The sequence below is a fragment of the Heterocephalus glaber genome, unplaced genomic scaffold (assembly GCF_053883595.1).
Source record: "Heterocephalus glaber isolate CG9 unplaced genomic scaffold, H.glaber_assembly_v1.0 deba00001673, whole genome shotgun sequence".
Classification (NCBI taxonomy): domain Eukaryota; kingdom Metazoa; phylum Chordata; class Mammalia; order Rodentia; family Bathyergidae; genus Heterocephalus; species Heterocephalus glaber.
Window position 1 is genome coordinate 16106639 of NW_028258410.1, and position 27550 is coordinate 16134188.

The 27550-nt window shown below is 44.8% G+C and overlaps 1 protein-coding gene across 5 annotated transcripts in view; it reads right to left on the bottom strand.

The window, feature by feature from the left end:
- Positions 1-27550, bottom strand: part of Tshz2 (teashirt zinc finger homeobox 2) — a 433036-nt gene that overhangs the window by 148882 nt on the left and 256604 nt on the right. For 2 of the 5 annotated variants that reach the window (XR_015446002.1, XM_021239063.2), the window contains exon 3: positions 4238-4324. The exons of 2 other annotated variants lie outside the window; for them this stretch is intronic. Coding sequence is in view for 2 of the 3 variants with exons in the window: in XM_021239063.2 (XP_021094722.1) it covers positions 4238-4324 (87 nt within the window). In the remaining variant the exon portion in view is untranslated. Of the gene's footprint in view, positions 1-1276; positions 2871-4237; positions 4325-27550 lie in introns of those variants that run through there. One more of the 5 variants, XM_021239061.2, reaches the window with a different exon arrangement.

The following is a 27550-nucleotide window of genomic DNA, read 5'->3' on the forward strand; positions in this document are numbered from 1 at the left end:
GTATGATGGCTTAGTTACAGGAGTACTTTCCTGGCAGAGAATTAGCTTAACAACACGAGGGAAGTAAAGCAGATAAGCCCTGGGAGAGGAAAACATGCTTGAGTTTTATTTATTTATTTAATTTTATTTTACTTTTTAAGATTAGGTTTTTAAAGAATAAAAATGTGCTGTCATATCAGGCAATATGTCAACCTTTGATAGGTTCTGGATAATGTTTAGAAGTCAATGTCCCCTGGAACTTGGGAATTATGGTGCAAAAAATGAATTGTCCAAGTAAGAATCGCCAAATTGTAGTCACCTAATTAAATTCTGAGATGTTCACCAGCAAGTAGGGACATGTGGCCAAAATTCAGGTTTTACTGTTGAGTTTTCGAGCTGGCTTGCTGAGTAGGATCAAAAGCCAGTGGCCACTTCTCTGCTGGACTCCATTTGCCATATGGTGAAACCATATTGACTAATTATTTAGCAAGTGGAAGAATCAAGAAAGCAACATTGGGGTGGGGTGGAGAATAATTGGTTAGATTCAGAATTACAAACAGATGCAAAAGCCAACACCAAACAGCAAAATGATAAAGTAAGTACAAAGAGCAGTTATGCTCAGGCTAAAAAATAAAAACACATACTTCAATAAAGGAGAAATAAAGGGAAAAAAATTTAAGGGAATCAGATACTGCAACGAAATGGTGAGGTAATCAGTCATTTTAATTTAAAAGAAAAATGGCAGTGCATATTATTTTATGTAAATCTTTGGGGCAGTGGATTCCAATGATCTGATTGATTATCCAATTAGCTGTTTCGATTCTTTCTTGACCTAGTTAGTGTGACTTTTGTGTCCAAACATTCCAGTTCTGCCATAAAACAGGGTGCGGTTATCTCTTTTGTGGAACAGATGGGGTCCGCTTGGCCATCCATCATCCCCTAAGTTGGGGGTTTGCCCAGGAATAAGACAATTCCCAGGCTCCAAACTTCTCCTGCCCTGGGACTCAGTAACCGCTGACTTGTGTGTTGTGCAATTCACAGGTGTTGGGAGTCCAAGAGTCCTATCCACAGGCCAAACAAAAAAATTTAATAATAATAAAAATGACTTCTAAGCTCACCCCTTGACAGAGGCACCTCTACCATTTTAGAGCAATCTCTACATGGAAATAAAAGAAGTTTGGGGTAACTGTTTGGCCAATCCCTTTAAGGGCTAAAATATAAAATTTATTGTGTGTGTGTGTGGGTGGGTGGGTGGGTGGGTGGGTGCGTGGGTGGGGGATTAGATTCCAGCTGCCTTCTGCTATTGTCCCCCTCACTCTGTTGTATCCTGATTGATGTACTCTTTCAAAGGGTAAGTGAGATGCTCCATCCCTGGGCTTACACCTGTCCCTCGGCTTCTCGGTGCCCTCCATGTGACAGCCACCAGATCCGCTGTGTCCTGCTTCTCGATTCTCAGGCCACTTTCTGGTTTTCAAAGAAGCCAGGCTGATTCTTGGTGAGATTTACTTTTGTTTTTGGCTGGAGCCCTTTCTCCAGGTCTCTGACACCAGATCTTTCTATTTGTGTCTCAGCTTGTGAGAAGGCTTTCCTGATGATACTGTACCACATTTGTCCACGGATCTGACTCAGATCTAAGACCCCTTACTGCTGTGTCCAGCACCGTGCTTGCTTTCCTTCACTCTACACATGATCTTATATTTCTTCCCACTTCTTTTGCCTGCTCCTGCCCTCTAGAATGTGGGAGTCTGCGAGCTTCTCTTGGTTATCACCAGCGTCCCCAGCACAGCAGAATGACTGGCACATGGTGAATTGTCAACATTATTTGCCTAATGGAACTGAGGCAGGTTCTTCCAAGGAAAAAGAGAGTGAAGTTACAGATTTGGGGTAGAGTATGACACCCCCAAAGGAAGAGACTGGGGGATGGAAAGGAGTCGGAGAAACAGAACGTGAGCCCCATCCATCCAAGCGGGCCCAAATGTGACTACCTTCTGTCCTGCTCACCTTGTGGGATTTGGTATGATTTCATAGCCAACTCTCGGATGTGTGTAACAGACCAATAAATTCTGCAGTAGACCATCCAGGGCTGAGGAACTTTCTAATAGGACACATGATGATTACAGACAACATTTAATTTAGTGTTTCAGTGTCAGGCATGGATCCAATCACAGCATTTCATCCTCACAATAGCCTTAGGAAGTAGATATTAGCAAACTGGGACTTAGACAAGTTACATCTTGCTCAAGGTCATACAGTTAATAAATGACGGAGCCTGGATTCACACCAACTTACCAGGACTACGGAATTTCTGCTATTAACTGCTAGGCTTCCTCTCAGTAATGACTTGCCCAAGTTAATACAGTGGGTGATAGATTAGAAATCATATCAGGATTCTATGGCTTCTCTCACTGAATTAATTTCTCCTAAAGTTTCTGAAGCTTTATCATTAGTAGTGAATTTATTTCCTGACATTGTTCCCATTGCTATTTCTCAAGGTATGCTGAAATCTTTTATAGTTGGAGGAGATTAGGGGAAGACTATAACTCTTGGGGTAGGGCGATATAACTTGCCAGTGTAGCCAGATCAATAGAGGAACAGGACGTGGTGTTATGGGTGAATGTCAATATTATATACATTTCTGTAACTCAGAGTTGTCTGGGGTAAATGGATTAGGAATCAAAGGCCCTCGATTTGCTTTGGGAAAATCATTTCCCCCGTTTATTTCATTGTTCTTATCTGTATAAGAAGCAGGCTGAAGTGCATTTTGTAGGGGTTCCCTGGATCTTTCAGAAAGCTCCAAACTTGGTTTCATCTCAGTGTCTTTGCTTGAGGAAAAAATCCAAACCTTGCATAAGAAACTTGAGTGACTATGCAAAACTTTCGAGTGTCTGGAGCTGGGAAAAGATAAGAGACGTATTTCTTGGTTTGTATCACTCTAACCTTAACCTTGGACCAAAGATATAAAGGAATTTCTAGGAAGATGGTTTTGACCTCAGACCAAGAAAGAACAGAACAAACTTGAGTGATGATAAAGGACAAAGATATTTCAAGCCTGTACTTTAAGAGAAACATAAAGGGCACAGGACGGGAAAAGATGGAATGAGGCATTTCTGAAAGTGTTAGCACAGCTGGGCCAGCTGTTGTCGACAACACTTTTCACCCATCTTGGGGTACAGATTGAGGTGGGAGACAGCAAGCAGCACTTACATTCGAAGGCGCTAACCTCTGGAATATTGGAACTGCAGGCATGTTGCACGGAGACCAACCCCGCTATAGGATACATCACAATCTTTTAGTAGTAAAAGCTCACAGCAACTAAACCCCATGATCACACTATTCTAATACACACTGACATCCGATCTTTTCCTTGAGTCAGGAAGTGGGCAGCTCAACATTGTGAAGCCGAGAGCAAATTGCAAATTTCCCAATGAGACATCATTTTCTGGACTTCAGAGGAGACAAAATCTCAGACCCAGATCTTAAAAATTTATGCAGAAAGTATACCATTTAAAAAAAATTGGAGATGGAACAGCTGGATAACAGGAACTAAGGCTGAGAGGAGAAACAGTCCTCAAGAATAATATACATCAAACTGCTCAGGGTTTTTTTTCCCCCAGTTGTCATAGACCTGGGTGGTAATGAGTCCTGCTCCACCTCAGCTAAAGCACAGAGCCACTTTGCTGGACATACACAAGAAACTTTTAGAGGTACCCAGGCCCAAGAATAAAAAAACACAATTATGCAGTGAAAGGTTGCTGTTTTAAATTTTCTTCTGACTCTAAGAAGCAAGTCACAGTTCAAGTCCAAGTTCAAGGCTTTAACACTTCCTAACTTCCTGTTGTAATAAAAAAAAAGGAGACGTCATCGGCTCCAAGACTTACAAAGGCATCATGAGCTGACTACAGAAACATTATTTTGTTGTCACTTTACTTTTTGCCATTAGCTCCTTTTTTTTGTTAAGCAATACTGTTCCCACTTAGAGTAAACGTGTTTATGATAAGTAAATAACACTAAAAGGGCTATGCGGATATGGCAAACGGTATGAGTATCACGTCACTGGAACTAGGGAAATACTGTTTTATGGGTTTTCAGGTGATAATAGGTAACACTTCTTTTTTATGTGCCATGTATAAAATTGCATAAAGGGTTTAAAAAAAATTATAAATGTTGAACTTTCTTATGTACCTCTTGCAGTAAGTTTTATTATCCCTTACACAAACAACTGACACACAGTCTAGCAAGTAACTGGCCCAGTACTTACATTTAGCAAGGTCAGGATTTGAACCTGAGGATTTTGGACTGTAGCACACGTTTGTAACAATGGCACTGTCTGGGGGTCTAGTTGTGCCTGTGAATGAAAATGGGTATTGTGAGCAATTAGCGCCAATCCTTGAGTTTGGGTTGTTGGAGAATTAGTCAAGCATTTCTAGTTGTCAATAGAAGGGATGGGTAAAACCAATATCCAGTGACTAAGTAGAAATGCACTAAATGGAAAATACCAAGATGATGTTCTTAAACATTACATTCTCCTAAGATCACAGGGAGGGGTCAGCAGAGAATCTGGCAAATCTAAGAGAGCGCCTGATGGAGGTTCCAGCGCAGGAAATGGCTGGTGTCTTTCTGCAGGCACAGAAGCATGATTGGAAGGCTTTATACCTTTGAGGTGTGATGGAAATCCTGCTTTTCAAAGGGAAAGTTGGGACATAAGAACTGAAAACAGGGATTACTGAGGATTCCTCACAAAAAGGATTAGGGGATTGAGGAGTAAAAGATCAAAAAGACTTAAACCAAAAATACTCTCCAAACCTCTTGATGGACTGAATTTTTTACTGAGCTGTGGAGTTTTCTGTCAATTAAACGACTTTTAAATGGGAATTAATATCAGGAAAGTAAGAAGAGCCCAGAAGCTCAGGAAAAATGATGACAGAAGAACTAAAAATTATGACTCAGTTGTGTAATTTTTGCCTAGCTAAAATTTATTCTGAGTTTTGATTTGACTTTAATAAAATACTCTCTGTTTTTTAAAAAAGCTTATAACTTTCTAAAGCAATTGATGTAGATTATCTCACTCCATCACTCCAATTATCCTGTGCAGGAGGTGGGAAAAGTATCTTATTAAGACTTTTAAGATAAGGAAATTGAGTCATAAGCCATTAGAATCTTAATAGAATCTGGCTAAGAATGACATTCAGTGAACAGCTGCTACAGTGGCAAGCCTGGCACTGACTGCTTCCCCATGTTTTTTGTCATTAATCCTAACAAACTTTGTGGCATTTACCTGCCTTGAGCTGTGTTTCTGGAGGGGAGAGAGGAAGCGACGGCTGGGCGCTGTGGAGCACAGGAGGGCAGAGCTTCCATTCCCTCTTCTCAATACTGCCCATTCATTCTAGACAACATCTAAGAGTGTGGTCAGCCTACTGTTTCCTGAAGGCTGCAGGAGTTCAAAGTTCACCCTCAAATTCTCAGTTAATTCATACTGAGAAGTAGAGGAATGGTGCAGAAATGAAAACTACTCCTACTGTACAATCTGTGTGGAAGAACATGAGCTTTGTGCTAGATGGATGTGGGTTTCAGGCTTTTGTCTTGTTTTCAATAGTGATTTTTATACCAACCAACCACCTACCTACCTAACCCAAGTATTCACTGGGAACAGACCAAGGCTGAGAACGAGTCACAAAGCAGAGATGCTTCCGATGGTTCTATGTTCCAAGGGGGCCCACAGGAAGGATGTTATGCCAGATAGATGTGGTTTTGGTCCCAGTTCTGCCACCTATGGGCTGTGTGACCTCGGCCAAGTTACAGCCACTTTCTAAGATGTGATCTGACTCTGATAATGAGGACGGGAGGGCTGTTAAGGGGACTGATGAGCTAAGCCTGTGGAGTTGAGCTCAGAGCAAACTTCCCATTCGGAGTCAGCCACTGTGCTGGGGAGCATCACTGCTATTGGCAGGCAGCATGGGGAGGTACATTACAGTGAGTTTACTGGCCAGGGGGGCCTCAGATGGACCCTAGAAAAAGCTCTGGAGAAACTACAGCCTATTGTGATTGCTTGGCTGCTGCATTCAGAAATGTTCCTGACCAATGGTTGCAATCCTCCATGCCAGTGAGGAGCTGTAAGGAGAGATCACTCCAGGTCCACTGTCTTTACCACCTGTCAGCACCAGGCTTAGCAGCCCACTGTGTTTCAGTTTCTCACCCAGAGTGTGGGGACCACAATCATGCTTTCCCCCTAGACAAATGCACCAGAGCTGCCATTGTTAGTAATTACTACAAATATTATCATATGAAAGGCTTTCCCCCACCAGTGCCACTCAGTGTCCAGTGGCCAAGATGTCCTTTCCCACAGAGAATTCTGGAATCACCCTGGCAAAATTCCAAACATGCTCTTTTTCTTAAAAAACACTACACGGACCAACTGCGTGTCATCCATGTTGTTTTATCCTCAGAAATTAGTAAAAGTCTGCAGCTTTGGCATCCCAACAGCTGGACTGGAAGGAAGGTGATTCCTCAAGGCAGAAATGAGGGACCCTCGGGGGGGGTTTGTGACAGGACTTTGACCCAGAAGGGGGTGCTGTAAGGACACAGATGTGGCCCTGGGTGAAAGGCACCTGCCTGTCAGAGTTTCTCATGGGAAAATGGAATGTCCACCCAGACAGGGGCGGGGCCTCGACTAGTACAGTTCTGGCTTCAGTTGAGGAATAACTCCAGCAGGTGCAGCCTTCGATTTGATTCTTAGAACCTCCAAGAGGTTAATATGAGCCCATAAAATAACATTTAATGCACTTGGTTTTTTGTTGTTGTTAGCTGGTGTAGATTTGGTGACCTGTACCTGGGAATTCTGACTGAGTCCCCAACTTTGCTCTGAATAATTCTGACTGGTGTTTTGTTAAAGGCTGAGCAACTTTCTTCCCCATGGAATGGTGATTTTTCCTTCAATTCTAAAGTTCTCGAGGGGACAGGATAATGTAGCCTTTCCTCATCCTGTTATCCCTACCTCAACATGTGTCAACCACACAGGCCAGGGGTTGGGCCGGTTTTCTGTGAGGGGCCAGACGGAAGATGTTTTAGATTTTCTGCTGCAGCCTCTCAAAACTTTCCTATGACAGCACAAAAGCAGCCAGAGGCCAAAGTAAACCAATGGCCCAATGCAGGCTGGGTTTGCGGAGCCCAGATGTAGGGCAGCACCGTGGAAATGACAGCCAGCTACAGCTCTAGACTCAGTCTTGTTTCCTTGGACAGATACACTCACTTCTTTGTGGATATGCCCATGAGAAAGTCAACCATCCTCTACCCTATCTAGATGAGCTAGATGTCAGGCGTTTCGGCCATATTAAATGTACTTTAAAAAATAGGAAAGATTGTGCTTGCTTCGGCAGCACATATACTAAAAATAGGAGAGATATTATTATAATTATAGTTTTATTTCTCACTACCATCGAGTTCCTGTATCTTTTAGCTTTGAACCTGGCTTTTAACACATAAACTTCCACACTGGAGACATCTTATAAATATGAAATTGAAAAAACCTTAGGTCTTGATTAAGAGGACGGTTTTTTTTGGAGGACTTTTTCACTGAGTGATAAATGTACACTGAGGTTTGAATGATCAGAAGGCCACCAACACGTGAGGTTAAGGGTTCATGATATAAACCTGTGAAGTGCTTACAGATTTAAATGCCTACAGACAAAACTGAACAAGTGCATGGGCTTGGGGGAAGCCGGAAGTGGTGGAGACAGGGTAAGCGGAAGACAGCAAGCCCGATGCACAGAGGAAAAGGGGAACCTGAGCTCCGAAGGATTTCCGTGGGAACGCAGAGGCAACCCTGGCCAATCTTCAAGAGGAGCGGGAAATCGGGATTTTAAAGCAAGTTTATCTAATTTTTAAATATTGGCAACTAATCTCTGAAGTTTAAAACTGCCAAACCTCACTCTCTGACCATTTATTACTATGGAATTTCTAGAACACAACAAATTAAAATTATAATTTGAAAAACAGCAATGTAGGAAATTCTTGGATTTTGCTGTATTGTGATTTCCTGACTATAATGAATGGTTTCTGCCGCTACTGCAAAATTTCTAATTATTTCAATTTTCAGTGATGCTTTGATCATGGCATTATTCCTCTTGTGATTTAACTAGTTGCTATGAGTATTGAGGCTGATTTATTCCAACTTCCCAGTTATCTGTATGGCTTCCCTCCTGGATTCATTCTGGTCAAAGCTCAGGTCTCCTTTCCACAGAGAAGCCCTCACTGTACAACTTCTCTAAAACAGCCTTTCTTCCTATCGCTCTCCCTCTCTTCATTTTAGTACTTATTAGTATCTGGAAAATTGTATTTTATTTGCATATGATCAATCTTCACTAAAATATCAGCTCCTTGAGAATAGGGCATTGTCTGTTTTGTTCACTGCTAAATTTCTAGAACTATCAGGGCCTGGCAGTAGTAGGCACCTCATCGATGTTAACCCAACAAGTGAGTGGTTCTACTCATCAGTGTTGATATGATCCCAAGACCATTCATTCCGCAAGACATGGATGTGGAAACAAACTGATTTCTATTAATAAAATTGAACATCAGTATAAGCCAGTAACTGGTGGTTGACATTGGGAAAAATCTACAAAGCTGTTTCACGCTATACTGTTGCATTATGTCTAAGACTTAATACTTCCTAAGGTGAGCCTCCTGCTAATGTCTCAGTAAAATTTTGCAATGACCACACAGAAATCACCATGAAGACTGCCCACTGCTCTGACAAATGAAGGAGAATATTTGACAGATATTTTCATAGAATATAAAGGTTTTCTATTTTGAAATGTTCTTGGAGGGCAAAAAAAAAAAAAGCTTGGAGTCATTAAAAGTTTCAAAGGCTCAGGCCGGGGATTTAGCTCAGTGGTTTCGCTGCCTGCTGTGCAAGCGCAAGGACCCGAGTTCGATCCCCAGTACCAAAGACAAAAAAAAAAAACAAAAAAAAAAAGTTTTAAAGGCTCAAGTTGAGTAATTCAGGTTAAGTCAGAAAAATATTGACTTCTGAACAATGAATTCTACTTTTATCCACTATGAGTTTTATTTGTTGTCAAGGTGACTTAGCACAAAGAAATAACTTTAGGAGGGAAAGAAATCCAGGATACTACTCTGCTGGCATAGCAGCTCTTCAGTGTGTCCTAAGCTGGTTGACAATGTTAGTCTGCAGGCAAGTTTTAGACAACCAAGCAAGACTTTCTCTTCTGGGGACACTCAGTAGATATGGTTTCCACCATGCTGTCTTGGTGGAGCTCAAGGTCAAGTAGGAAAGACCAGAAAGAGAATAGACAGTTAGGGAATAGATTATTAAAACTGATAATTAGAAAAGGCCATGTGATTTCTCAATAAATAGAAGCCATTGTCATGATTTTATCTCTTCCTTCTCCTTGTCAAAGTTCAGTATACTGAATGTGCTGAACATGTGCTTATTTATGATATAAAGAAATCATCTAACTGTATTAATCCTAGCGACAGGGCAAGATGTCCGCCTGTGCATGTCCGTATTGTCCCCTTGAAGCACTCGTACTGAGGCCCCAGGACCGTGGATTTGCTCCACTCCCTTGCTCCTCAGTGAGGGGCAGTGCCACAGCTACCTTAGCATCCTTGGTGCCCAGCTGAGGGTCTGGCACTTGTCATCACTGCAGATGTGTTATAAATCGGAGTGAACCTGCAGAAGACACCAGGCCCTCAGGACTCAAGTCTGAGCAATGCTGGCTATTTCTGCTCTCACTCAAGGAAAAGAGAAAGAGAACCTGTCTGATCAAGGCCAAATGGATTTTCTTCATGTCCTTGCTCAGGAAAACGCTCTGAAAAATGGCCTGGGATGGAGGATGACGGGCATCTGGAAAACTCTTTCCCTCTCCCGAACTCTGTCTTTTTTCCTACTTCACACTTTTCTCTCCACACTTTGAGGTCTGATGTCCCTAATTGTAAAGTCTTGTGCTTTCCTCCCGGAGCTGGGTGACAGAATTTTCTTTTAATTAGTGCATTCATAATAGCAACAATAATTCTAATCATTAATAAGCTGCTCACCCCACTTAGGAACAAACACAAGTGGCAAGAAGTCAATGTTAATTTTAAAACACATGTAAACAAGAATCCAGGAAGGCCAAACACAATAACCTTTTGGCATGATTAATGGCAAAGAACACATTTGGCCAAGCCCAAGGAGCAAATGCTGCAGAAATCGTGCCCCATCTACCTCCACTCACACCCTGCATCATGAAAGTCATTTAATTATGAAGGAGTGAGTTTTAAAGCTCTGTTTTCCCTAAATACCTTGAGGGCAAAAATCATATCCATCTGGCCCTGAGTCTATGGGGATTTCTACGCACAGTGGCTGTTGTGTATTTATTTTTCTTTCTTTCTTTTTCTTTTTCTTTTGCAATACTGGAGATTGAGTCTATGGAATACCGAGCTACATTTACAACCTTAAAAAAAATTAAAAAAAATTTTGAGGCAGGGTCTTGCTAAGTTACCCAGGCTGGGCCTGAACTCATGATTCTCCTGTTTCAGCCTTCTTAGTAGCTAAATTTACAAGTGTAAATGGCCAACTCCAATACATTTTTGTTAGATGAATGAATAATCAAACCTCAGTATTCTGGCACTTCTGCTAGAAGAAATATAATCCTAATGATTTAGAATATTATTTCACAAAGATAGTTGATCAGTTCTCAAATGTCAAACTGACCCAGTGTTTGCCAAAAATACCCACGAGGGTCCGAATATTCATTTATCAATTTCTTAATTTCATTTACATTCGGATGGACATTAATCCAGTCACATTACAGGTCATCAACGAAATAGGCTTCTGACTGCAATCACAGGGTCCATGTGGCTTTATGCTTGTGACTCAGTGGGGTGCTCTGCGATCCGGGAAAAGGAGACTTGACATTTTAATGCTGTGATTCTCCATTCTTCTCAGTTCCCCAGTCTGGGAAATGGTTGTGGTTACAACTTCTCCCCTCAGCACAGTGGCACCCGCAGTCTGGGGAATGCCTGGGCCTCCGTCTGTCTCCCCATCCTCCAGCTCCTCTGTGGAGCATTGGGGTGGAGAGCCAGGACTGACACGCAGCGTCGGCCCTCGTGACAGGCCCGGGATGTCTGCGATCATTTCCTCGGCTGCCTTTCATATCACTGAGCTGGAACGATCGGGCCTGCCAAGAGCAAGGGCCCCAGATGAAAGGCCAGTGCATTAAGACAGAGCATAATTGCCAGGTTCTGAGTTGCTGACATTAATCGTTTTACCGAAAGAAGACAGTAGAGTCCCCATGTCTCTCTTGCTCCCTGTCTCTCTTTTTCGCTCTCATTGCCAACACACAGGAGTTAGGGGGAAAGTGCTAACACCACACTGACGAGCTTTGCTAATTAAAAGTAATATGTTTTCCTTTTCTGTTTTTTTTTTGCAATTTGATAATACAAAACACTTACTTGGGGGCCACAAGGGGAAACAAACTGAGACAGATAAAAAATGTTTTGTGTTCACCCAAGCACAGCTACGTTAATGCGTATTATCCCATTAATGCGCATCAACATCGGGAATCGGCTCACCAATGCAAGCAAGAAGCATACACTTATCATCATTTGATAACATGTTTAATGACAGATTGACGGGAGATTTGCAAATGTGAACTGGCATCAGTGTTGCTAACTTCAGCTTCTGCCGCCGCCTCTGCTATGCCAGCATATTTATGTGCATAATTTGATTTCTCAGCCACGCTGTTAGTACATTTTTAATATTAACTATGCACGAACAGACAGCCGAACTTAAGTTGCACTGATGGTTGGAGTTCATTAGATTGAAAAAGATGGGCACTCGTGACTAAGATGGAGGTGGTGGTCCAACATCTGAGAAGCAATGCTTACCAGATATGCTGTATTCTCAACAAGCCCGAGCTACACTCCATGATGGTGGAGGTGGAAAAGCTCTGTTGAATGAAGGAAGGAGTGGAGAAAGAAGAGAAGCACCCAGCCCCAGGAATTTGGCTGGGAACTTCACAGAGCCCAGGGTCTGCCAGGCACTGTTTGTGGCCCTAAATGCCATCTCCTTTCACCCAGACTCATCCAGACACCACTCAAGCCCCTTTTGCCTCCCGGAGTCACTTGTAGGTGAGGAGTGACTCCTATGTGCTCCTCATAAGCCCAGGTCACTGTCTACCTGCTCAGGGAACCTTCCCCGCATGGACAGCAGGTGGCCTCTGTCTGCTCGGAGAGGCCACTGATCTATACTTGGATTTTCTTCCCATCACCAAGCATCTGCGAGACCTGGGTGAGTGGCTTCCTTCCCCTAACACCTCCACCTCTCCACTGTAAAGTGAGCCTCAGGACCTCGATTTCACAGGGTGGTAGAACTTAAAGATGTGACAAGACGAAAGTGTTAAGCCCTGCACTTTTTGACCTTTTTCAGGTCTCAGCAAGAATGTCACTTCCTCACAAGGGACCCTCTTGATCATCCAAGGAAACCAGCCTTCCTTGTCCTAGTTTCCTGGCCCTTACGGCACAGAAATCACCTTTGGTTGCTGGCTATTGTCTTTACTGTCATCATGGACCAGCACAGAAGCCCCCCGAGGGCAGGGGCCCCCTCTTACTGTTTCTGGACCCCGGTGCCTGGCATTGTTCCTGTCCATAGTTCACATGCGAGATGATTTGTTGACTGAGTGAGGAGGAAAGATGAAAACCACTTATGTGGGAGCATTCCTACCAGTGGGGTCTACAAATCAGGATGTCTCACAGCTGGCTCCATTTAGGTGGTGCTGGGCCATCTAGGCTCATGTTGAATCCTTAGTCTCAGGCGATGGGTACGTACGCATTTCACAGTCAAGCCACATTAGTGCCCTGACATTTATTGCTTCTGGTATTAATTTGCTTGTTTTGCCACGATCTATCATGGGAGGTCACGTTATGCTATCAGTTGTGATTTCTGAATTTTAGGATCTAAGCAGCCCTGCTTGAGGGCCTTGCTGTGAAAACTCACTGTAGAGGGGTCAGGAAAAAGTGACGCTGTGGCATTCCTGGTTTCAGTGACTGCATTCATCTCATAAAGGTTTTGTGGAGCGTGTACATGTGTGGGGTCAAGCTGAGGTCTTCGAGGAACTTCCTGGTAGGGAGGCAGACCCACATTCACATGCACAAAGCCCACAGCCACAAGCTATTTTTGCACACAACAGCCTGAGTCACCTGTAGAAATGCCAATGTGTTGATGTCATTTCCCTGTTTAAAACCCTTTAGTGTACTGAAAAAATCCAACTTATCACTGTTGCTTGTATAACATGACTGGGTATGGGCTCACTCTTTTTACTCTTGATCTCTTAGAAGTCCAATGACCTGGCCTTTTGGTTTCTTTCAGCTCTTGCCCCAGGGCCTTTGCACTTGCTGTTCCTGTCTGAAGTCCCCTTCTGATTTATTTCAGGACTGGCTCACTCAAAGAAGTCCTCCTGGATCAATTAAAGTTAACTGGCACCATTGCTATTCAGACCCCCAGTACTTTATTTCCCATGTGGGATCTGATCTTCCAACTAGAACACAAAATCTATGTCGGAAGGAGAAATGCCATTCTGTTCACTGCTGTATCCTTGCAGCTTAGTGCAGAGCCAGACATAAGAATGAACATAAACAAATAACTTAGTATCACATAGATGTAAATTTTATACAGAAAGCAAACAAGAAAAGGTGTTGAGAGAGACATGAGAGGCCCAGATTGCTTTAGAAAAATAAGGGTTGGCGAACTAATGCCCAAGCCACATCTAGCCTGCCATCACTTTGGTAAAGACTACAAACTTAAGAATAGTTTCCACATTTTTAAATGGTTAGAAAAAATCAAGAGAATGGTATTTTATGACATGTGAAAATTCAAATTTCAGTGTCCAGTGAGTGAGTTTTACCTGAACCTGGCCCAGTTCCATTCATTCCCATAAAATCTGCTTTTATGCTACAAGGGTAAATTGGAGAGTTTGACAAAGGCATGTGGTCAAGATGTTGAAAGTATATATTCTCTGGTCCTTTTCAGGAAAAATCTGATGATTTCTGATTTAGGTGAGATATTTAGGGAAGAGTCCTTAACAAAGGTGATGCTTAGGTTGACATTTAAAAGATGAGAATGCTGAACATACGGTTCAGAAAGGCTGTCTTTGAAGGACTAAGATAGAATAACACTGAGGAAATGGCAGCTCTACTCACTGGCATATGAGCGCTGAATTACGGCTCTTAAACTGCTAGTGTGTATCGGCAGACGGGGCCAGGGTAGTCCGTAGGGCTGGGAAGACCTAAACGTGGCTACTGCATCAGTCCCAGCCAGAGTAGAGCATGTTCAAATAGCACGGCTGCAGTGAAGCAGAGCAGAGGGGAACAGCATTATGGAGGTCTAACCGGAAACAGTGCAGACACGGAGGGTGGGAAGACGGAAGAGACACACGGGAAGGCACAGAGATTCTATGAGAATAGTGGCTTTACTTCTCACTTTAGAAAGAGAACCACTGGCAGATGTCCGGAGGGTAAGAAGATGGCCCAGGTCAAGCTTTGACAAGTTGAGTTGGATTCTGGGTCATTTCCCACCAAAGCACACGGACAGCATAGCCCCTCTGAGCACACCAGTCTCAGCCCCGGCTGTAATCTGTGCTTCTGTGTTTCCATGGGTACAAATCGAATCCAGGCCAAAGACAACATCCCATTATCCCAGCTTGCACCATGGCTTCAAGACCTGTGCCCCCGTAGGCCATTAAACCCGAGTTCTGTATGATTGGCCCTGGAGGGAAGAAGGCCCCCTTTCCCCGAGGAACTCCTCAACCAGGGGATAACTGCTCCCCGCATTCTTGCCATTTGCCCAAGCATGAAAGCAACCAGAGGAAAGCTGAGCCAAGATGAGTAAAGATCCAACTGGCATGGCATCCATCTTTCAAAACCAGGATTCCTCTATGCCTGAAGTTGACTCTATCCTTGGACGAGCTGATAAATTCCTTGTTTTACTGAGCTAAGTTTGCCTTGGTCCGTAGCCAGTTGTAAACAAGAGATTTTGATAAACCCTGTTTAGAGTGACAAGCCCAACAGTTTAAACTACTGCTTCCAAAATAATTGTATGGCCAATCTCTTCAGAGTTAAGGGAGATACTAAGCTGAGTCAAGAGGTGGAGCTACTTCCTTGACAACCAGCCAGGGTTCTTCAGATGAGCTGCTTCTCTCCATATGGTAGAAATGTCTGGGTTGACATCATCTGCCCCTCTAAGTGATCTCAGCAGTCACATAAGCTTCTAGGCCACTTCTGGTTCTCTTAGAGTTCTGAACCTCCCCTGCCTTTGCCTCTGTTCTCACCTGCTGTTTAGCCTCTTGTGGGTTATCTGGATGAACCAGCATCTTGGTTGACTTGACTTTGTTAGGTACGCTAGGGTCTCTCTTGACAGTTCACACACCTTCTTTACAATGACTGAGTGTGGCATGCAAAGTGAGGATTAAAGTCAACAGAAGCAAACTGTCTGGCGCACCCCCAGCAAGCCAGATTTTATGCTGAAAGCAATGGTTCTCAAAGTGTGATCTCTGGACCAGCGTCACTGTTACGATCAAGCAACATGTTAGAAATCAGAACTTTCTGGCCCCATCCCGGACCTACGCAGTTTAACACTCTGAAGAAGGAGCTCAGTCCTCAGCAATAAGCGAGCCCTCCAGGTATTTTGGAATATTCTCAGGACGAAGACCCACTGGATGAAAGCATTACCTGGATCTTCTCTTTTATCTCTCTCCATGAAGCCCTGAGAATAGAGTTTCTCTCATTTTAAGGATGAGGAAACTGTGTCTGACAGAGGCTAGGACGTTGGTTCTTACCACTAGGGAGTAACAGAGCCTGGATTCAAATCCAGGCAGCCCGAACTGTGTACCTCTGTAATGATCCCAGTGAGTAGACAAGTCCCCCCAGCGCCAGGTTCCTGAGCAGGTGTCTGCCTCGTACTCACTTGGTTGGCGGATGTTCTGTCTCAGATGGCACACCCCAGTGCCCTTAGCTGATCCTAGTGAGCTTCAGGTCAACTTCTCAACCTCTCTGCACACTTGGGAACTGCTGATCGCCAGCTTGAAAATTCCTCTCCTGAAAATCCCCTCTATTCTTCTAAGCTCCCTTTTTTGTGCCCTTTTTTGTGCAAAGGCTGTGTGGTTATAGAGGGCACATTGCTCACTGAGATTTATAGGCAATTGTTAATGTTCAGTTATAATTCCCCATTTCAGATGTAGAAATGGCTCATCATATTCAACACAAGGGCCTCTCTACAGTGGTATATAATTTAAAAATTAACTTGAGGACAGAGGAGACTGCATTTTTGAACTAGGAACTTGGAGACTCAGAGGTCAGAGCTTGATAAGGTGAGCTCAAGGGATTGGATGAGTTATTAAGCAAATGCCTCTGTTACATGTGTCCGTGACTCTGGAGCATTTCCAGCATTTTCCAGTTCACTCGCACTTGTCAAAGTGCAAGCTTGAAAATGGTATATTTTTATTAGGGTGTTTTCCCCCATTGTTCGGGATGTTCTCTAATTCCTGACATAGACCTTTCCAATATAAAACATTTTGCTGTCGGAAGCCAAGAAAAGCAGAAAAAAAAATTAATGCTTCAGCTCCAGCAGGAGCCGAACACACCTAAATGGCAAGACAGACATGAGCTTACTGGAGACCCTGGGGGAACTGAGGCTGTTTACAGTGTCACTGGCTCTGGATTGGAGAGGACCCAAAGGTTGGACAGGAGTGCGAAACACGCTCTTGTCTAGAGAAAGGGACAGAGCCCATGATGGAGATAGAGAGAAAGACACAGGGAAAGAGAAAATGAGCTAGTGAGGAAGGAAAGACAGGTCATGTTCTGTTTGTGTAATGCTGAAGCCCTTAGGGGCTTGTCCTGGTTCAACCCCTCTTGGCCTCATGACCAAGTCACTTTTCCCTGGTCTGCTCCAGCATCAAGTGGTTACAATTACGGATTGCAAATGTATTGACATTTGACATCGACATCAGCTTTCCCTGGATCAACAGAATTCTCTGCTGCCAACAGAATAATTATGGAGGATTTCAGCAGTCATGGGGATGCCAAAAAGGTCATTCAATCGTTTTGAAAAAACAATGTGTTCCTCCATTTCATCTCACCAGTAAATCTCGTGCAGAAGTGGGGACCACCCAGTGTGGAATCTCGGGCGTGGGGTGGGTAAGTTATGAAAAAGAGAGGAGTAAAATTAGGACTGAAATGTGGGGACGCAAGCACATAGAGACCTTTTGTTCGTGTTTCATAATTCTTGGAGAAGAGTAGAAATAGTGGTTTTCTTTTATCGCAATGGCTTCTTCTTGGAAGGGAGCAGTAACAGCATGTTTGGGAGCTAGGGCTGGTCCGGGAGATGGAGGCAGGGATTGCATCTCACTTCCCTGATCTGGTCCTCAAGATATGAAGCCAATGGCATCTGTCCTCATGCTCATACCTTCGCCTGACATCCCTTCTCCTCCTAGACACACATGGTCCTGAGGAACTCACAATTCTCTTGGCTCTGTCTGTTCTTCCCCTGCAGCCCAAAGCACCCTGTCCTCCCCACTAGCTCTCACTGGCATCTTGCTTCTTGACTGTCCTTGTCTGTTCCACACTCAGTGCCAGGGTGACCTCCTAGAAGAGAAAGTGGAAGTGGCCACTTGTCTGTGTAAATATTATCGGTGGGTTCTCATGGGGCTTAGAGCAAAAAGCAACCACCAAGTAGTAAGAATGTTCTACAAAGCTCTGATTCATCCCATGCCCACACCCTACACTCACGTGCCACCCTTCCATTCCATGGTGTGACAATGACCTTTCTCTGACTCAAACACACCCAACCATTTCCTGTTTCTCTGGCATGAGATGTTCACCCAACATCTGACACAAACCTGGCTCCTTCTCAACCACCCCGTTCTGCTCTCCTGACGCTTATGTTCGGTGGCCATAGACACCCCCCCCATACTGTATTTCCTTCATTCTCAGATATGATTGCTTCTATTTCCATGGTCATACATGTTAATCATTAGAATTACTGACCTGCGTCCTCTCACTAGGATGTGAGGGCTGTGTTGTTCTCTGAGAGAGTCAGCACCTCAGACTGGGGCCTGGCTTCTAGAAAGCTCTCTAAGAGTGTTACTAAGGCAAGGACCCAAGGTCTCTGGCCCTCCTGCCACCACAGGACACACGACAGAGGTTCCTTCACCTGGATGCCCTTACTGACTCTCCTCCCGTGGGCATTTGCACCTCAGGAAGAGACATTTCTTTCTTTCTTTTTTTGGTACTAGAGATCGAACTGGGGACCTTGCACTTGAGAGGCAGGCAGAGGCACCACTGAGCTAAACCCCTGGCCCAGAAAAGACATTTCTTAACCAAGGTGCACAAAGCCTGTGTCAGAGTAGTTGTCCTCCGGACAGATCATTTATATGGTGCACTGAAAATGTTTCTCACGTTCTCATACTTTCCTGGGCTTTGCAAAGCTTGACAGTTGTTTCACTGGGCTGCTCTTGTGTACTGGGCACTGTGTAAAGTGTTTATACACTCTGCTTACTTGAGCTGTCTCACCGAGGGGTGATACGGGTGTACTGCCATTTCACACATGGGGAATGTCAAAGGAAGCTATGATCACCTCCCAGATATCGCCCTTCCCTCCCATTCTTCCCTCCAGTACTTGGAGAGTCTGTGTTCTGGAGAATATGACACAACTCCTGCCCTCCTGGAGCTCAGAGGCACACGTAGAACTGGCATCCAGGGAGAACTCGGTACAAGTCCATTGCTCCATTCAGTTCCCACCCCTGTGAAGTCGACTTCCTGGAAATGATGCTCCAGCATCCTGGTGAAGCAAACCTGTGTTGAACATCTGTGTCCATGAAGCTGCATAATGTTCTGGTACCGTCGGTCCAAGGCGGCACTCTTCCCCTCTTCTCCACCTATTTCCTCATTGGTTTTGGGTCTCATGGCGTTTGGAGACATTTCCTGCCACCTCGTACCTTCTGCTGCCTCAGAACTTGCCCTGGACTGGCACAGGATAGGCCTTGGCGGCTTCTACCTTTCTTCAGCGGTGGGCTGTAGACAGCATACTACAGAGCTCATTCCTGTGATCCGAGTACCACCCACCGGCCCCAGCACATCAAAGACATCTAATGTTCCCTACTCATCTGTCCCCCCGTGGAGGTCCTTGCTCAGGGAATGTGTCACTTCCGGCTGTTCATACCGTCAGGATTAAGACTGTCAGCCGCCTTCACCCAACCCCAATTTTAGGGTGATGCATCTTAGTAATTGTGAGGGTGGCCCTTGCTAACTGAGGAGTTATATGTGTCTGATGCTTGTTTACACAGGCGATCAGCAGGCCTGCTCTGATGACAGCCTCGTCGCGTGAGATCAGCCTCTGTGAGCCTCCTGGCAGGAGATTCGCTGAGGTATGGAGAGGGGAGGGACCGGCTTACCCCGGCTCAGCTGCAGTGTGGTTCCTGCTCGGGTTCCTAGGCAGCAGGCGCTCCCCATCTCCCAAGGCAGCAGCAGAGGCCTGGCCTCTATTCACAAGGCCTCCCTGTCTCAGCCTCTCACAAGGCTGAGGTGGACAGGGTCTGATTGGCTCTCTGACTTCTAAGGCAGTGCAAAAGACTATGTGCTGGGGACCCATCTCCAAGCTTACAGTACAAGAGAGGCTCTCCAGGAAGGCAGCGGTGGCTGGGAGGAGGGAGTCGTAAACAATTAAACAGGACAAAATCCCCCAGTGAACAAAAATAGAATTATTTGACTGCGAAATCAAGTAATGTAGCATTGAAAATAACAAAACCTGAAACATCATTTTTTTTCTTCATCCATGAAAAAAATACCAGATAAGACTACATACATTTAAAGTGCCAGTTTGCTGGAGGGTCTGAGTTGTAGAACGCTGTCTGTGTCAAGGATTTGGGGGTGTGCTCCACAGGACAGCGTTGCAGGCACCTCCACTCACAGGGCAAATGTTTAGCAGTGATGGGGACAACGGTGTAGTATCAGGAATTCAAGGGCGTCTCTACCGTGTCCTCCGCAGCTGGGTTTCACTGTGGCCAGTTACTAGCCGATTCCACTTTTGCAGAAAAATTCCTGTTTACTCCAAGTCAAATCCGTGAAGAGTAAAAGACTCTCCATTTAGCTCTCAGAGGTGATATTAAAATATATCAAATTCTTTTTTTTTTTTTTTTTTTGTACTGGGGATCGAACTCGGGACCTTGTACTTGGGAGGCAGGTGGTGGAACCACTGAGCTAAATACCCAGCCCTATATCAAATTCTTCTGTAAAATAAAAAGTATCAAAAGAAGGTGTGGATTTCACATGTTGTTACTGATAAAGTAATTTAATCTGAATATTGATTCGAAATGGAATGCAACAAGTGCTAGTCCTCTGTCAGTGTCAGTGCAAACAAAGGCAGTAGTGATGACGAACACTGGGCTAGGTGTTCTTTGCAGCACCATTGTCACCACTTTCAATGGACATCATCTGCATGAGATCATCGTCATCTGAACGTCACATAAACATCACCACTGCCACCATCGCCATGACCACCATCATAACATCACCATCATTGCCATCGGAATGGAAAATTCTGGGGCAGATTTTCCCAAGCATGGCCCGGCCACCAGTGAATCTGCACTGTAACCAGTGGGATATTTCAGGAGACAAGAAAAAAGTGAGAAGGAAGGACATGGCAGGTTAATTCTGTATCCTATCCCTTCTCAGGGCCATGCTTTTTTCCCTCCCAGAGGTGTTTTAGATAAATCTGCATTCACAATCTCCTTATTTATTCAAATAAAATGGCGCAATCCATCCCACTTTTTGATTTGAGCCTTAAGCAAATAATTTTTTTTTTGAGGCAGGCAATCAAAGCAGGGAATAGAGAAGGAAAGTAAAGTTCACCAAACCCCTGCTTTGTGAGCTAGCTACAGTGTTAAGTTCCATCACTGATATCTCCCCTAACCCTGACCACACACTGGGGTGTGAACAAGGAACTATGAGGCCATTTATTGCCACTCCATCTGTGCCGGGCTCTTTTATCCATCTGGATGTAGATTTTTATGAGTTTTTGCCATATCACCGGAAGATCAGTATTATTAGCTGCAATTGAAGGATAAGGAAGTCAAAGCTCAGAAAGAACAAATGACTTGAGCAGATTCAGTTAATAAGGAGTAGTGCTAGGATTTGCACTACTAGCAGGAGTGTCTGAACCCAGTTGGTACCGAGCTCGGTGAGAGTCATGACAGACAGCAGCTCAGAGTTGCAGAGCACTTATTGTATCCTCCATGGTGGATGTGGACTAGCTCTTGAGTCCTCAAAAGAGCCCAGTGAAGAAGGGTAGTCAGTCTACTTGACCAATGCACAAACAGGTTTAGTAAGACCAAACAGCCGTCCAAGTCACTACCCTTCATTGCTCATTAACTGTCACATTAATTCTGGAGATGAAACGCTTGAGGGCTACCTCAGTACTCATCCCAGGGGAAAGAGAAAGCAAAGTAGATATCTGAACTGTGCAGACAAGCTCCAGACCCCACACAGCTCCTGTGAGTGGTACTGGGGTCCTGTGTCTGAGCCGTGCTGCTCTCTGGTCTCAGAGTCTTCTCTGCTCTGCTTGACTCCTTGCCCTGTATCACTGTCGCTAGGCCATATCACCCCCGAGCCCTGCAGTACAGAAACATCTTAATCTCCTCATTGTAAGAAGCCACACTCCGTTCCTTAGGGCTCAGTCCCTTTGATTCAACATGTCAAAAAGAAGTACGGACAATTCAAATGCAGGTCTGCATCTTGTACAAGCCTCCCTCATAATCTGCCTAAAACACACCTACCTGGGGCTCTAAAACGAGAACAGAAAGATGTTTAAGGCAAGAAGACATCCAGATGCCCTCCTTTCCCTTTATGCGAGTCTCCAGTTCAAATCCCACACCTCCTCCCCAGAAGACACTAAAGTACTCCTCAGAGAAGCCAATTCCTTTGCACCACTGATTCTGTATAGTCTTTGCTTTCCGTCCCCCAAAGTAAGATAGGGCAGGGTGAAGACTGCACGTGCTGAGGGAATCTGAGCCCAGCTTCAACATCCACCAGCTGGGTGACCGTGGACAAGCTCCCTGAGCTCTTACAACTCCGCTTTTCTCAGCTGCCCCCCAAAAGAATGGTACTGTAATAAGAAGACCTATTTAAAAAAGTTGTTGGAGGAATTAAGTTGGACTATCATCCTCTTCTTGCTACTGAGTGTGAACCTGGGGGTTTTCATTATTTTTGAGCCTCAGTTTCCTTTTATACAAGATGGATGAATATCAATTATATTGTAAACTTTCTGAAAGTAGTAAGTGAATTGCACCTTTAAGGAGCCAGGCACAGGCTGAAATATTAGGAAAAACAGAATAACTAGAGCCTCATTTTACACCTCCCCTCTCAGTGTGTCCCCTCCAGGTCACCAACGTTCTTTCAGGCTCCTATACTTGTCCCTGTTCTCACTCACCACAGGTCCTTGGCGTACATGTGTTCCTCTGTGCAGATCATGTTTCTGGTTCCACTGAGTTAACACCCAGTGCCCTTCCCACCCTCCCTCACGATGCCTCCTGACCTTCATCGCTAGAGACTTGCAGAGTGGCAAGTACTTCTCATCCATGGCGCACCCACCAGTGTGTTTTGATGTTCACCTGTGTGATTACCTGACCACTATCAACCTTCCCTGCTTCACTGGAGCACTGTGCGGGCACAAAATGTCACTGTTTGTCACTGTACTTCATCCCACAAGTCTTGCTAAGGGTCTGTGACAAATTAGATGCTCGACAAATATTTACTGAATTAGTAAAAAGCAAAGCTCATTATTATTATAGCCCTGTTAACACTGGTAATGATTCTCAATACTAGCAGTGATGAGAGAATGAGAGTTATTATTGGTGTTCTGGAAAACTCATGGGAAATGGTTTCTTATTTGGGGTGACACTGCATAAGCTCAGTGAGAAACCCAACTGCACTGCCCTGGAATGGCAGGAGCTGTGGGGAGTGTATGAGGGGAGCATCCAAGCCCTGGGCTCATCAGAACTCGAGCCTGCAGTTATGATGTCTAATTTGTGACAATGAAAGGTTAATTGCTGGGGGGTGGGACTAGCATGCAAATCAAACGTCTTTCCATTTCCAGATTTCCTGTTTTGATGCTCTCTTTTCGTGCCATTCTCTCTTTCATGTCTCTTCTCCTGATTCCCTTCTACTATCTTTCATGTCTAAGATATGTCTTGGAGCATAGGTACTTGTTCAGGAAGCCCTCTCTGACTCTGTGTCTTCTGCTATCCCCAAGCCTGGGTGTCTTAGTTATTATTCTGAGACAAAATACCCAATACCTGAAGTTAAAAGTGGAAAGGTTTATTTGGCTCACAGTTTATGGAGGTTTCAGATCAAAGTTGGCTGGCTTCAATGCAGGGCAGCATGGCCAACGAGAAATAGCTCATGGCAGGCAGAAGACAGCAAGCAGCAAGCTACAAGCAACAAGTGATGAGCAGCAACACTCTTTCTGTCCCTTATATCCTATGCAGGCTACCCACCCTCAGGGCAGGTAGCGCTCACACCCAGGGTAGGGCAGCCTGAATCCTAGCATTGCAACATGAATTGATTCTAGCATCACATCCTTGATCTCAGCATCACACACCCTAGATCCAGCCACCTCCAGAAAGCCCTCCCTATGACTGAATGAGGCTTTGGAGGGGACATCCAGACAGAAGCCATAACACTGGGTTGGGTATTTTTCCTCTGTGCTTTCCTAACTGCCAATAAACACAATCACTTACAGATCACTGCATTGTGGGTAAGCCAGTGAAGTGTTGACAAACACCTCCACTGGATCCTTACTCTAAAGTCGAGGGCCAAGATTCTCAAGGGTCAGGAGCTCACGTTTTTCACTGTTATATTCCCACTGCCTAGTAGATATATAAAAAGTGCCTGATAAACACAGGAAGGAAAGAAAGGAAGGAGAAAGACATTTCTTTTGGATTGTTCTCTGTGCCTCTCTGACCTAAGAAGTCATTCTGGATTTCTGCTGTGTGGGACATTCAGAACAGGGGAATGTGAAGACATTTACTTGTGTGATATAAAACCCTACTCTCTTTCAAAAATGACAGCAGGAAGTAAACAAAAAATCACCAGGTGGGCCAGAACCATGCCTCTCCCACAAGAAGCAGCCACAGAACGGTACTATTCTTAGTGGCAACTGGGTGTAAGCACCTTATAAGCAGTAGGACTTCTCAGAGGGAGCCTCAGAGATGGCATTCACTGCAGTGGTGCCTATGAAGCAACAGGAAAGAAAGGGCAGCTCGAGGCAAAGGGCTGGGCCCTCACGGGGAGGTTTAACCTGCAGGGCCAGAAGAGGAAAGAAACACTGGTTTCCCATGTGTTATACCTGCTGGCAACTTCCCTTCGTACTCACATAAACTGGGCCCTGCTGACAGCTTGCCCTGGGCTCCCCAGTGCCTGCTCAACTCCAACACCCCTTAAAGATGCTTCTTTCACACACCTCTGGCCTCGCTGTCAAGTTTCACCTCCAAGGCTCTCCCCTTGCTTACCCAGCGGAGCCCCTGGCTGCCTGTCACATCCTCAGATGCACAAGCCCAGCCTTTCTCTTCAGCACTTTGGAGTTGCTCTTCTTCCTCCTTTGGGAACTTCAAGCCCAGCCTGGGCAATTTATACTCATCTCAGCATAAAAGGGTGTTGTAGTCCATTTTCTGTTGCTGTAACAGAATACTCAACACTGGGTAAATGAGAAAGAATTGAAGAGTGTTTGGCTGATGGTTCTGGAGGCTGGGAAGCACACAATAGAGAGGCTGCATCTGGTGAAGACCTTCATGCTAGGAGAAGTTTTAAAACACCACAGGAGACATTGTGTGGCACGAGAGAAGAGAAAGAAGGGAAAAGCAGCCAAACTCAGTAGAACAACACTTCCGTAATATCTGACCCACAACCGTGATAACTCACTCACTCTCGTGATACCTGACCAACTCCCATGATAACTCACTCCTGGTCTCCCTGAACCACTCCTGGGAGAATTCACTCTTATAACACATGCATACCTGTGAGACCTGAACCACTTCCATGATCACTCACTCCAGTAATAACTGACCATAACTTACTCCCGTGATAACAATCTCATTCCCTTGATCTCAGCATTAATCCAAGTCACCTCTGCAAAGCCCACTTCTTCATACTGTTCCAGTGGCAGTGAAGTTTTGCCTGGTGGTGCACGCCTGTTATCCCTGCACTCTGGGAGATGGAAGATTGAAGATCACAAGTTTAAGCCTAGCCTGGGCAATTATCAATTTAGCGAGACACTGTCTCAAGAAATAAAAGGGCTGGGGATGTAGTTGAGTGCAAAAGCCCTGGATTCAATCCCAGTATGGGAGGGTGGGGGGCAATGGGAGCACTTTCAAACCGCAGCCTCTCAGTGAGGATCTTCTGAGCGAGGTCTTCCCTGAGCTCTCTGAAAACCAACATGCCCCTTTCTGTCCTTTCACTGTGACATTTTATACATTTGCTTGCCTGTCTCCCTGGTGACAAGAAGCCGTCTCCCGGGACTTGCTTGTTCTGATTACAGCCCCTAAACTGCAGCAGACACACAGGAAGTGCTTGTAGTACAATGCCTGAGTGGACAAGAGGAAGCCTTTGTATGAAGACCTTGTCTTCAAGCAATCACCGGGGGGCCAACTTCCCCGAGAAGAATCGGGTTAATTCACAGTCTTTTGCCTACTGGCAAGGGTACTAGATACAGGTATGTGGACTAAAGTTGGTGCAGTTTTAGAAATGGGATGTCCCACTTCCTCATCCTGGGTACCCAGGTTTTGTGCCAGGGTTTTGGGCACTCAGGAATATCTCTCTCTTTGCAACAACTGTAACTGGGGTCTAGCGACACATAGTGTTAAAAAATTAGTATGTTAAAACTTTATGCACTTTATGCCAAGGCACCTCACTTGGTAACACTGAGCGTTCAGTGTACACACACACTGAAGTCGGGGTGGGTGCTGCCAGCTGGTGCTGTGGTAGGAGAAGCTCAGACTCCAGAGGGTCCGGCAGAGAGTGGTAGTTCTGCCACTTGTTATTTGGGTCAGTCTCCAGTATCTGAAGCACCTTCTTTGAGCCTCAGCATTCTCACCTCTAAAATGGGAATAACAGCTACTCTGTAGATTTGTTGTGAGGTTTCAGCAAATATCCTAGGCCCAAATGAGTTAGGTTAGGGCCCATGTACCATTTTTCCAGCTGTGCTAGCCACATGTCTCAGGCCCCAAAGCAAGAGAAGCACCAGCAAAAGAAGGGAGAACTAGAGCACATCAAAAAGCAGGGCGATTAGCCTGTCCATTTGTAGGAAATTTTTCTGGTCTCAGCCCCAAATCTCCAAAACTTTTCCTGCTGGGTCCTGGGCAAACCTGGACCCTGGATACCCTACAGTGAGCCCAGCCTGCTTTCTTACTCTGTGTAGTGACAATTTGATGAAGTCACAAGAGCCAGGTGCCATTTCCCATAAACAACTAAGCACCTTCCAGCAACTGGGGCGGGGGGCTGAAAGTAAGGACCAAGGTTGCAGGGCTGGTGTGAGCTCTCGGAGGAGAAAGGGGACAGAGAATACCAGGAAACTGTGCTGGTGTTTCCATCCGGCCACCAGATCCAGAGGTGGCAAATTGGTAACTTAAGAGTTAAATCTGGTCTCTGACATACTTCGCTTACACTGAAGGGTGTTTAAAACAACAGCAACGAAACAAACTAAAACCAAAACCAAATCTAAATACACCAATAAGAACTTCTCAATTTAAACATTGGATGTCTTCCTACCAAGATAGGGATTTCCTGCTTCTCTGGAAAACTGCTGGAGCTACACAGGGTCTCCAAGCTTTAATGTGCTGCAGGCCCTGCCTGGCCTGCTGGGCTCTTCGTGTCACCACTGGTATTGGAGTACTGGTACTTGTGACTCCTAACATTTGAGCACTAGCACCCACCACTCACCATCCGTAAATAGTCTATAGTCTTTATGGCGAATACTAGTTATAAAATATATATATATATATATATATATATATATATATATATACTTCTGTGAGGTGTGGGTAGATGGGGAATAATTCCATGGCAAACCAAAGTTGCCAATAATCCATTAATACCTTGGTCTTGAGTATTATACCAACAACTGAAAGATATCTGAGTTGTAATACATCTGTTTTTCATTTAACTACATAGCTAAAAGATACGGAATCAGCACAATGGCCACTCTGTGCCTATATATATCCGGTACCCCCTGCAAACAACAAAGAAAGAGAAATATGTGAATATTCTAGGAAGAAATCCAGTCCAAGCACTCACTTTCCACATAATGCTGGCATCCTGGGCTTTAGGTTCACAGAGTTCTTTAAAACTACCGAATATGACATGCACCTTGGGCTGCTGGCGTCCCCTCTTCCTGCCAGATGAGCTTTCTGTAACATTTACATGGGATTTAATAGGGCAACATGACACGCACTGATTTTCAACAAACTCCCGATCTTCCAGGGAAGAGCCAGGCAAAAAAAACAGCTGCACACCAACTCCTGCTCTATTTTGGTAC